We start from the raw sequence: 12,485 nt of genomic DNA, 5'->3' as shown, positions 1-12,485 counted from the left end.
CCCCCCCCCCCCCCCGCCCCCGTCTCCATCTCCATGTGTCCAAATCTTGCCTATTCTTCAAGGACGAGCTCAGATGCAGCTTCCTTCACAGAACCTCAAAATCCATTTAAAATGTCAGACCCAGAAAGGGTTGTAGTGAGCATCCAACCAACCCGTCATTTTGAGGATGGAGAATCAGGGGCACAGAGTAGAGGGGAGCAGAGCATCCAGGCCGGGAGGGGGTGCAGTACTGGGTTCAAATCATGACTCTGCCACTTACTACCTATGGATCCCCTGGGCAGGGTTCAGCACTGTACCTGTTTCCTCAACTCTCTGATGGGGGGGTGAGGGTGAGGACCCGCACCTTCCAGGCTGCTGTGAAGGGTCAGTGAGGCAGTGTTGCACAAAGGGCCCGGCACGAATGTATGTCCCTTTTCTCACCAAAGGGGCAGAGAGGTGACTTCTGACCCCATGGCCCACCTTCCTGGTGCATGAGCTTTGCTTCTCCCTGCCACTTCCCACCAGGTGTTTGAGGCTCTCTGTGTGCTTGTTTTAGCTTTTTGGGGGTGGATGGGCACTCTTGAGGACAGGGGCCACGTCTGCTTTGTCTTCCCTGTGTCTGGTATCGGGACGGGCATGGAGGGGCTCAAGATGTGAGGCTAAACTCAGTGACTGCTCCCCCTGTGCCAAGGGTCAAAAGGGCTCACTGCCTGTTGGTGAATGAGTGTGTCACTGTCCTCCCTGCTTAAGCCCTCTGTTGAGAGTGACACTCCCTCTGTGAGCTCTTTTTCCTCACTGTTCTCCTTCCCTGTATCCCCAAGGCTTCTTCACTCCCACAATGATTGTAATCAGTCCTTGGGCGGGGGTGGGGTGGGGGTTTGCCCTAGATGAGGGAGTGTTTGGATAAAGAAGGGGGACAGCCCTCCCGCCACCATGGTCCAAGCCACCACCGCTGCTTGCCTGGGCTACTGCAGCCGGTCTCCCTCCTTCAACACCGGCCCTGCTCCACTGTGGCCCACGACATTCCAGCTGAGAACGCTTCAGTGGTTCCCCATTTGTCTTGGGACAAAGTTCAAACTCCTTCCAAGGCCCTGCATGATCTGGCCCTGCCCCCTCACCCCCTCACTCAGTGTTGCTGTCCTCCCATTGGCTCCTCAAAGCTGAGCCGCTTCCTGCCTCAGGGCTTTACCCACTGCTGTTCCCTCTACCCAGAATGTTCTTCCCACTTCCCATTTGGCTGACGCCCCCTCATCTTTCAGGCATCAGCCTCAGCATCTGGTCAGCTGGCCGCAAGCCCTCATGGCCTCCTAGCTTTTCTCCTCTTGCACAGTCCTTCCTACAGCGATAATTACCAAATGCTTTGTGTCATTCTGTTTACTGTCTTTCCCGCTAAACTGGGAGCCCCCTGAGGACCAGGAGCTCGTTTGAGGTGTTCACTGCTGTGTCCCCAATGCCTGGCATGCAGTGGGTGCTGGACAGACGTCTCTGGCTGGAACAACTGAATGCATCAGTTTGAGGACAGTGCTGTCAACTCCCAGCTCTGAGTGGGGAGCGGGGCCAGAATGTGGGGCTGGATGGCATCCCAGTTCCTCCTGCGTTCAGGCCTCACTGGGTGGTTCCATTAGGTATCTCACTGAGCCGTGACCTGCTCAAACACCCAGCCCCCTCACCTGTTTATTTTCCCACCCAGAGCCCAGGAGGAAAGGTTTTCGGATTATTTCACATGTCTGGATTCTCCATGAGACATCTCCCCTCCAGTGAGAAGGATCAGGAGTTTGACATTTTAAACCCTAAGCAGCTTCTCCCTGGCCTGCTTCAGATCTGCGGCTCTGCTGCTTGCAATGAGGTGCATGGGGAACGGAAGGCCATTTTTAATCTTGGTCTGGTTTCATTAGGAGGAAAAATATGCTGTCCCCCAAGAAAGTCTGGTCCACTGTCTATGCCATGCAGAGTTTTAAGAGCCCAAGAGATTATCAAAGTCAACTGCCTTCAACAGATGGGGAAACAGAGGCGGGGTGGGTGGGTGGGTGGACGAGGGGCAAAAGCTTGGTCAAGGGCATGTAGCAAGTTGGCCAGTTGGGGAATGGTCTTTCCCCAGGCCTCTTGACTCCCATGTGCTGCCCTCTGCCATCTTCAGGCACCAAGGGAGCTGAGGTCAGGCAGAGAGGGGGTAATAAGTTTCCACCGACATGACCTCAGGACCCTGACTCACCCTGGGAACAGTCTTCCCAGAGCAGGGACGGGGCTTTCCAGGAGCCCTGCTATTCATTCTCCAGGAAAAGGCACTCCCAGGAGGCTGCAGTAGTAGCAGAGGTTGGGGGGAGTGAGGGGCTCAGAAAGGCCCCCCAGCCCACGCCATCACCACCCACCACGTCTGGGTCAATTTTTGTAACAGGTCTGTTCCAAAAGTGGGATCTCATGGGCCAGTTACGGCTGCATTTCTGGAGCAGGCTGTTCGTCAAGAAAATGATTCCTCCAACTCTGTCCCGTTTTACCACTTTGGGGGCATTTCCCCTCTTTTATTTTCCTTTTCCTAAACACAAAATCTTAAGAAAACTCAAGGAGGTGACAGTACCTGATCTATTTTTAACATCCATGGAGTGCATGTGCAGTGCAGACATGGTTTTTGGCCTCATGGAGCCTTTAATCATTCGGATAATTGTGTGAACACCCACTTACCTGTTTTTCTTTCAAATACATCAACCAAGCCACCAATCACCACACACAAAACAAAGCCACTTATTTAACGGAATTTTTTTTTTTTTTTTTTGGCTGTGCAGTGTGGCTTTGCAGGATCACAGGATCTTTGTTCCCCAACCCAGGATCGAACCCACGCCCCCTGCAGTGGAAACGAGAAGTCCTAACCACTGCACTGCCAGGGAGTTCCCTAATGGAATTCTTAAGAAAAGCATTTGGCTTCAGGAAAGGGACTGGCTTTTTCTAGGTGGGAAACATCCTGCCTGGGGGTGGACCTGCGCTGGCTACAGGTCCCCAGGCACAGGGAGATCCCAACACCCCTGCTGAAAAATAGCCTTTGGGGTACTCTGGGAGACCAGAAAAGGACATACTGGCCACACCCTCAGCCTGGCCCTTGCCAGACTGCATCCTGAACTAAACGAAGCTCCCAGGGAGACAAGGAAGCAGGCAGGGTCAGTATCCTGGATGGGCCTCGGCGGATAATTATCCAACCTGCTTCTTTCTCCATCTGTCACATGCAGGGCAATGCAAACGCCCTCCCTTGCAAGAGGTCAAGTGGTGAGTGCTTCCTGGGACGCCGGTGGTCCCTGCCCACGACCTAGCATGGATGAGGGAAATGAACGCTTGATGAACCGAACTAGATGGCCCCATCCAGTCTATGGTCCTCCGGCCATTTCAATAATGGGACGCCCTGAATGCCCAAGCCCCACACTGGGTTCCCCACCCAAGGCCCCATCTCCTCCCTAAGACTGTTCCCAACATCTAACGCCAGACTCCCTGAATCCCAACTCGGGTCCCCAATCTTGTCCTCAGATCCTTCCTGCTTCCCCTTGCCCAAGCTCTCATGTCCTCATCCCCCCACCCCACCCCCACCCCACCCCCGGCTTCTTCCCACTGCACCCACATCCTCAGACTCACCCAGGAACAAAACCTCGAGGTCCAGTCGGCACTTCAGTTGGCACTACAGGGAGGTGACGGTGAATGTGTCCTCAGGGTGAGGTTCCGCCATGGGCCCCAGGAAGCCGCTCTTGGGGCCCCCACCCAGGCCGGGATGCGCCTGCGGCATAAAGCCTGGATACCTGTAGGCGGTATCCTGCAGGGGCAGCAGCGAGTCCCTCGGCACGGGGGACAGGGTTAAGTCACTAAGGAGTGGGCAGCCATAGCCAGCAGCAGCTGCAGCGGGGCCACGGGGTGGGCCGGGCGGCCGGGCCATCTCCAGGGGCTCCTTGTCGGCCTTAGGTGTGGCCGGTGGGCTAGCCAGGTGTGGGGCACTGAGGCACGCGGCCTCCGTCCTGCCCAGGAAGTCAGCCAGCAGCCCTGAACCCACCTTGCCTTCATAGGGCGGGCTGCGGGCAGCCGAGCCTGGCGGGTACCAATATGCCGTACCCTTGCAGCTGGGGGAGTCGTAGTGGGGCTGGCCCAGCGGCAGGTCCCGGCAGCTCAGGTGGGCCTGGGCTGCAGCTGCATGGCTCAGGCTGGCCCCCTGGAGCCCATGCTTGAGGGGCTCACAGGCAGCCAGCTTTGTGGGTGGCGGCCGCAGCTCTTCCTTGAAGCCCAGGGTGGGGGAGCAGGTGGGGGAGTAGGCCTTCTGCAGGCCAGCATCAAACACCGTGGGCGGGTGGGCCAGCGGCGGGAAATGCTTGCCATCCAGCTCAGGGGCACCGAGGCTGGGCGAGTCGCAGTGGAAGCCTTGGCCGAAGGTGCCGTCCGATGGCGTGGACGGGTTCATGGAGTAGGGTCCCATGAAGTCACAGGGATCTCGCTCGCCCACGCTGAAGGCCCTCGACTGCGAGGGCAGTGGTGACATGCTGCTGTCCCCGCTGTAGTAGTCCAGGCCGAGGTCTGGGCTGTCCTGGAACAGCGGGTTGACCGGCTGGGGCTTGGGGATGAACTTGGCTTTGGCCGCTGCCCCGCCCCGCTCCTTCTTGGCTGAGCAGGCCCCGCCACCCCGTCCACCCCGAGGCTGCCGGGGCCCGGTGCTCCGTTTGGATGGGTAGCCCGCGGCGTTGGCCGAGGCGGCTGACGGGAAGCCCAGATGTGAGGCCTCGAACAGGTCCACCTTCTTCCGCCGTCCGCGGCCTGGCTTGGAGCTGCTCTGGAAGAGGACGCTCTGGTTCCAGTTGTAACCGGGGGCGGACGATGCCTCGTTCCAGTCCATCATCAGTTTCTCCAGGCTGGACAGGCTCGACTGGCCCTCGCTGCTCGAGGCCTCGCTGTTGGCACGCCGGAAGCCGCCGCCGACGGGCTGATTGAACTGGGTGCTGTCGGAGGACGACTCGGAGAAGGTCTCGGACACGGCTGTCTGCTGCTTCACCTTCTGCGGCGTGTAGTTGGAGATGTCCAGGATCACGTTGGGCTCGCTGACGTGGCAGTCGAAACCAGGATTGTAGAGCTGACTGAAGGCCTCCGAGGCCCAGTCCAGGCCTCCATAGCCCTGCCGGAAAGGCCACTGAGAAGCCCCCGTAAACTGCCGACAGTTCTCAGGCGAGGGCTGGAAGGAGGAGGACGACGAGGACGCGGCAGAGGTGGCAGAGGCTGTGGTGCCCTTGGGTACCATGTAGCCGCCGGGTGAGACCGTGCTGGCCCGGCTGTCACAGCGCAGGGGTGTGGGGGCCGAACCAGAGAAGGGGCCCCCCTCAGAGCTGTTAAAGAAGGACGCCTTGCTTGGTGGCAGGCAGGGGCCACCGGTAGGCGGTGGGGCGTAGCCAGCGCTGTGGGCGCTGCTGGGTGAGGCAGGGAGGCTGTTGCCACTGCCGTAGGCAAAGCTGCAGTCCTTGCTGTTGGCGCAGTCCTGGCCCGTAAAGGGCTTAGCGGGTGCGAATACACTTTGTCCAGCCCCGTAGCCCCCGTACTGCGGAGGGTAGGTGTTGGTGGGCGGGTGTGCGGTAGGTGAGCGAGCCACGGCAGAAGGCAGAGGAGCCAGCTTCGGGAAGGTCTCGGCTGCCCGGCAGTCTGAAGTGCCGGGGGTTAGCCCATAGCTCGCAGCCCGGCCCGGCGGGAAGGTCTGGCGAGTGGGCAGAACAGGCTGGAAGGAGGGGTCCGCCCCAGCCCCGCTGCTGCCCACCGCCACCGGGCTGGCCTTGGCTCCCCGGCTGGGGAAGGTGGCCAGGCCCCGCTGGGCGGGCAGGGCGCTGCTGGGGGGCCCTGTGTAGGTGCCTGATGCCTTCCTGGACTCGGGGCGAGAGGCTGAGAGGGCAAAGTCCAAGAGGTCGGAGGAGTCATCCGAGTCGAGCAGTGAGCGAAAATAGCCGGTGAAGAGGTTTTGGCGCTCCTGGCTGAGCTCCGTCTGGCCCGCAGGTGTGGCTGTGCTGTAGTAGCTGCCACGGCCCGAAGCCCCACTCTCTAGCCCAGTGGAGGCAAAGGCCCGGGCCTCGGTCCCCTGGAACCCGCAGTTTCGGCCAGCTTGCCCGCCTGGGTGTCCATGGTGAGGGGCCCAGCCACCACCCTTGTCCCCGGCCCACTCAGTGCCCACCTCCCCAAAGCCTGGGCCACTGGGCACCTGTTCTGGGAACAGAGTCCCGTTCTTCCGGGACCGCCTCTTGCGTTTGGGCTTCCCAGTCACGGCGTCTACCTCCCCCCGGCCCCGTTTGCGTGGGTGCCCCAACTCAGTGAGGCCAGGGCCCCCAACCCCAGCGGCTGCCACGGCCACCACCTTCTTTTTCTTGCCGATGCCCTCAAAGAAGTCGCTGAAGGAGCATCGGGCCGCCTTGGCCGCGTGGCCCCCACCCCGGCCACCAAAACCGCCTGCTTTGCCACCTCGCCGTCGGAAGCCCTGCACACGGTGCAGGAAGTGGGAGATGCTCTGTGTGTCGGGCGCCTGGTGCACTGACTCGGGCTCACTGGGTGTCCAGCAGCGGGGCGGTGAGCACCGCCCAGCGCACTGGCTCTGGCGGTTCAGGAAGGCCAGCTTGGCGAGGACGTCTGAGTACTCGGCCTTGCTGTCGTTGGCATCTGCTGCGTAGGACGGCTGGGGAGATGCCAGCTTCTGCTTCCGCCGCCGCCGTTTCTTCACCTCCGGCATGGCCATGGTGGCTGCCGCCACGGTGGCTGCCTCGGCCGCCACGACCGCTGGCTCCTTGGGCTTGCCGGGGCCCAGGAGCAGGTTCTTAGGAGGGCGGCCACGCTTACGCTTGAGAATGATGGGCATCTCGCCGGGTGGGAAGACCACCACCACGTTCCGCCCATTGTTCTTCATCTTCAGCAGTGGGGTGGGCTCTGTGGACACGCGCAGGCCCAGCTCCTTGCCCTCCACGCTCAGGCTGCTGCTCAAAGACGACACCTTGTACGTGGTCTTGTTCCGCCGGCCCAGTGACACGGGGATCTTGGCCATCTTCACCACCATGCGCCGCACGCCCCGGCACTTGCCTCTGCGGGTAGGGACCACTGGGGTCTGGGAGGATTCGGGCTCCAGCTCTGGGACTGGGCCTGGGCCGGGCAGGGTGTGAGGTGGGGGTGGAGGCGGGGGCGGGGGCTCAGCCAGGGCAGCCGCCAGCCCTGTGGGCACAGGCAGGGGCAGCAGACGGCCCTCGGGGCCAGTGTCTGCCTTGCGTCCCCGTCCGGCTTTCCGTCGGCGACACAGGATCTTTGGCCTATCGGTGCGCCGCAAGGCATATTTGGGGTGACCCTCAGGCCCAGGAGGGCCATGGGGTGAGCACAAGTCCAGGCGCAAGGGCTCAGCCAGCGGGCAGGGTCCCAGGGGCTGCTGGGGCTCCAGACGGCGGCTAGGGACGTCAAGCAACTTGGGCAGGGGGTCAAGTGCCTGAGGGTCGAGCAGCTGCGACTCCAGGGAGTCGGGCAGGGTATCTAGGGCCTGTAGAGCCAGGCCCGGCAACCCTAGAGGATCAGCAAGGGGTTGCAGGGGCGGCAGCTCCAAAGCTTCCCCGAGCGGCTCTAGTGCCTGCGGGTCCAGGAAGCGGGGCTGGGGGTCTAGGAGCTGAGGCTCTGGCTCAGGCGACGGTGGCTCGAGGGCCTGGGCCTCCAGCAGCTGGGCCTCGGGGCAAGTGAGGGAGGCCAGCTCACTCAGGATGTCGGCGTCAGCGAGTTCTGAGTAATCAGGGCCGTCCGGCTCGGGCTCTGGTGGCAGACCGGTGGCCGCGGCCGTGGCTCCGGGACTATGGCCTTGGCCGGGCTGGGGACTGTCCCTAGGCTCAGGCTCAGGCTCGTAGAGGGGGTGGCTGGACCGCTCAGACTTGGCATGGGGGGTGGCCCGCTCCTCAGGGCTGCGGATGCTGTTGGCCAGGCTGGGTGAGGAGAAGAAGCTATACTGAAGGTCCCCGGGGGGCGGGGCAGGTGGGCGGCTGAGCCGGAGGCCACCGCAGTCCAGGTGCACGCCGCTGTGCTGCAGGTCCTGGGAGAGCCGGGTCAGGTCCTTCATGATGTCAATCAGCTGGACCACTGGACGCAGGTTCACCCGCCCGTTGTCCCAGCGCCGTCGGGAGCTGCTGCCGTCTCCCGCAGGGGTGGGGCAGCGGGCCTGGGAGACAGGACGGGCCGCCCTTGGGGGCAGTGGGTCGTCCCCCTTGGCAAGGACTGGTGGGCGCCGGGTGCTGGGGTCCCGGCGTGGGGGTGGGCGCGGGTTCTCGGAGAAGGTGTGGGCGAAGGCCTTGTCGGGTGGGCTGGCAGGGGGCCGGGCGGGAAGCAAGGGCCGGGGGGTGGGGGGGCCGCCGGGGTAGTACTTGGGCTCCCGGAGGTAGTCAGGAGAGCTGCACACGGCACTGGAAGTCACCACCAGGCCCTGGGGCTTCACACGCATCCTGACCTTGTCCTCCGCGGGCCGCCGGGCGGGGCCGGGGCTGACATGAGGGTGCGAGAAGCCGGGACCAGGACCTGCCAGGCAGCAGAGGCAGGAGGTCCCTCACTGAACGCCTAAGTCCTCATCAGCTTCCCATGTCCTTAGTGATCCCCTGCACCCCTCCCCTGAGTCCCCTCCCGAAGCCCCATCCCCTTGTTGACCCCCAGCTTTTCCTAAACCACCACACGCATCGTGAACCCCCATGGGCCCCAGTTCCACTTATTGACAGCTCACCCACTTTTGTCTAGACTCTGACTAAGGACTGGGGGAGAACAGTTCACCCGCTTTTGGGAGGGAAGCCCATCAGCAAGGTGGATCAAACGTCAGGAGAGGGCCAGGCCCCTGTCAGAGGGCCCGGAAGTCCTATCAAGGACACGGCCTCTTCCTTCTTGCCCCATCCCCAGGGCTCTAGGAGAAGCCCGGCCACTCACCCTCGGCTCTGCCGCCTGGGCTGTCACACTGGAGATCTCTGTGGGCAGCGAGACAGGCAAGAGGAGATCTCAGTGGTCTGCTGGCCACAGCCCAACCACTGCCCACCTGCCCACGGGGCCCGGTCTCCCCCACATACCAACCCCAGCTCCCCCAGTACTCCCTCCAGCGCACGCCCAGCTGACCTGGAAGAGAGAGGGCCCCCGTGCCTGGGGGCTCTGCCAGTCGCTGGCTGTCAGCTGGGGGTGCTGTGGAGCAGCTTCGGCCTGAGCCCAGGCCTCGGGGCGTGGACAGCGCCTGGAAAGGACCACCGCAGCTCAGGTTTAGTGAGCACCTACTGCGCGCCAGGCACTGGGCTGGAAGCTGTCCAGGCATCGTTTCATTTAATTCTTCATACCAATCCTGCGAGGTAGGGGCTATTAATAACCCCATTTTGCAGATGAGGAAATGGAGGCTGAGATGAAGTGACAGCATTCACTCATTCATATACTCATTATTTATGGAGTGCCTACTTTGCACAAGGGCTGGGTAGACAAACACTTATCAGATTATTATAAGTGACTTAATTATTAGCGGGATAAGAGCTGCAAAGAAAAACTGGAGAGTGCCTGAGGTCAGAGGTTTAACAATCATACCAGGGAGTCAACAACGACAAAAGCTCATATTCTGGGGACGCTTTCTCTGCTGCCAAACACTGGACTAAGCGCTTTATATGGATTACCTCATCTGACCCCCCTGCAAACCTGAGATCAATACGATTATCATCCCTGCTTTCACAGTCGAGGAAACCATCTGCTGGAAGGTGGTAAGCACCATGAAGGCAAGGATTTCTGTCCTGCTGACTTCTGTGTGTATCTCCCAACCCCCGGATCAGCACATGGCCCACAAATGTGCTTCAAAAAATATTTACTGAACGAATGAATGAATGAATGAGGCACACAGAACAATCAGCCCTGCCTTTCCCCCTGAGGCGCTCTCTCTTTCCTCTCCAGACCCAAAAGTGGGACCCAAGTAGTATGTGGAAGGAGGGAAGGAGATTAAGAATGTGAAAAGGGACATTCTCCGCCCTCCATGCCACCTCTAGCCTCCATCCGGCCCCTGCTACATATTTTTAGAGCCCTCTTTATTTCACCTTCACAGTATTTATCATGACTGCAGTCAATTACTTGTATGACTGGCTGTTCAGTGTGTCTGCTCCCCAAGTGTGGGCTCTTCAGGGGCAAGGACTGTGTCTGTCTTGTTTACCGTTGTATCCCCTGACCCCAGGGCCTGGGCTATGGATGCTACATAAATATTTACCAACTGACTCCCTGAGCTGGTCAGGGCAGAGTTGGGATTTAGATCCAGGCATGTCTGACACCCAAGGGAGCCTGGGGACTCAGGGCCCCGGCTGATCCCCAGGAGCTGGGGTTTGGGGAAGCAGGGAGCTGAATGGTCCTTGACCACTGGGAGGATCGCTGCCCAGGGTTGTTAACTCCACAGGAAGACTGCAGAGCTGACTTGGGGACAGGAGAGTGTGGGCAGGGACACTCGTCCACTCGCCTTTGGTGGGCGGCAATTTGCAACCTATGAAGCACCTCCACATATAGGACCCACTGAATCTTCACCGAACCTGGGAGACATGGTTTACTGTCTTCACGTTACAGAGGAAACAGGCTCAGAGCAGCTGGATAACTTGCCTGAAGTCACATAGCTGCTAAGTGGCAAGATTCCTAATTCTGCCAAGTCCAAAGCCTCCTTCCACTCCCAGCTCCTGCAACTCTCCTTCAGCCACTCCTGAAAGTGCTCCTTCTAGAGCTGTGGCCTCACTTAAGGCTGGAAGGAACCTTAAAATCATCTAACCCATTGGCTTCCAAACCCTGGGCCTGGGGAAGCTATGTAACCTTGCAGATACCCAGACCCTAGCCCAGGGGAGTCTGACTCATAAATCTGAAGGGACATCTGGGAATCTGCATTTTTAATCGGCTCCCCAAGTGGCTATGCTGTTCTAGTGCCACCTCGTGCGCCTCCCATTTTATAGATGAGGAAACTGAGACCGGAAGAGGATAACTACTGGGAAAGAGACTTTGCCCAAGACCACAAAATGGCATGAGGAGGGCCTCTTTGTTGCTCATCCAGGCAGAACATCCCCTGTCCCTGCAGGTCCCAGGCCTCAGCTGTTCCTCACTGCCCCATTTACTCGATCACTCAGGGTTCTGTTCTCTGTCACGCCTGCTGGCAGGCTGTGCCCTGGCCCCTTCTAGGCTAGGCTCTCTCTGCTTCAAGAACCTCACTGTTGCTCTTGTAGGATGGGCTGTGGGTAAGACACTCACAAAGGAGTGAAGGGGCTCAGACTCTGTGGAGTCCCCAGGTCAGATTTCCAACAGTACGGTTGATCCACAGTGCTGCCCTCTTTGAGATGCCTACCAGAAGCCATCATCCCTCCCTTACTGAGGGTGGGGCTCATCAACCCTCCCTGCTCTGGAGACCTCCCACTTGGGGCCTGAGGGTGTGATCTTGGCAGAAGAGAGAAACCTCCTCTCCAGTGGTTGCTTCTGTTCCACCCACCCGTGAAGACCTTTGGGCACATCGTCCTGCCAGACCTCCTGACTCTGTCCACTGCTCTCTCTCGCAGCCTCCAGGATCTGAGGGAAGCAGCTGGCACCCCTCCCCACCACACCCAGGCATCCATTTTCTTGGACCCCTCCCAAGGGCACCACCTATCCCACGTCTGTGAACAAAGTCGAAAAGGTTCTTCTGTCCATCTGTCTGCTTCTGGGTCAGTGTGTCTGAGCCTGCCTATGGGGACACCAGCTGGCTGGGAGGGAAGGGGGCTGGGGGCCCCAACCTGCTGTGCACAGTGCCGGGAAGGGCCAGCCCACATCCTTGAGTCCCCAGCCCCCCCCTCCCCCCGCTGCGGCTGTGACCACCCCACCCCTTCCCCAGGCAGCCTCCCCTCCCCCACCCACAGCCTCCCCAGGGGAGCCAGGCTGCCAGCCCCAGCTCTCACTTCCGGCCTCATGACCCTCTCTCTAGCCTGCATACTCCTCCCCGCCCCCCCAACACCATTTCCCTCCCATCCCGGACTGAAGGCTCAGGGATGTCCTCAAACGGAAAACTCTGCATCAAAGGGGCTATTACTGCTGCTGTGAAACTTCCCCCATCACCTCCCTTCAGGGCCTTTATCTCCCAGGATCTGCCCCCTCAGGAACTATGCATCACCCCTCTCAACTTCCTTATCTTCAGCCCCCTCCCAGCCACCCAATTGTACCTGAAGATCTTCTTCCAACCTGACTCCAGACCAAAATCATAACAAAAATAACAAGGATGAAAAAAGTAATGGCAGCTGTCACTTATTTGGCATGTAAATGGAGGCTCAGAGAGGTTAAGTAATGCCCTTAAGGACAAACAGCCATGACAGGGAAGAGCTGGCGTCTGCACTTAGGTTTGTTGGGCTCCTCTAAACCAAACTTCTTCACTGTCCAGAGAGTCAGCCCCCTCCCCTGAAGCTTCCTCTAACTGTCCTAGTCCCAACCACCAGTTCTAATTTTTGACTTCTAATCTACCCCCACCCAGCTTCGGCACCCCTCCCACCTAGGTCATCCCATGC

General features: G+C 60.0%; 1 protein-coding gene across 1 annotated transcript in view; it reads right to left on the bottom strand.

The window, feature by feature from the left end:
* The window catches only part of AHDC1 (AT-hook DNA binding motif containing 1), a 16,544-nt gene extending 8,116 nt beyond the window's left edge, over window positions 1-8,428 (bottom strand). Inside the window, exon 1 of the mRNA XM_007459086.1 lies at window positions 3,595-8,428. Within this exon, the coding sequence (XP_007459148.1) occupies window positions 3,638-8,428 (4,791 nt within the window). The 3' untranslated portion in view covers window positions 3,595-3,637. The remainder of the gene's footprint in view (window positions 1-3,594) is intronic.
* Window positions 8,429-12,485: the final 4,057 nt, after the last annotated feature.

The sequence above is a fragment of the Lipotes vexillifer genome, unplaced genomic scaffold (genome assembly GCF_000442215.2).
Source record: "Lipotes vexillifer unplaced genomic scaffold, Lipotes_vexillifer_v1.1 scaffold496, whole genome shotgun sequence".
Classification (NCBI taxonomy): Eukaryota; Metazoa; Chordata; class Mammalia; order Artiodactyla; family Lipotidae; genus Lipotes; species Lipotes vexillifer.
This window is presented reverse-complemented; position numbering and strand designations above follow the sequence as displayed.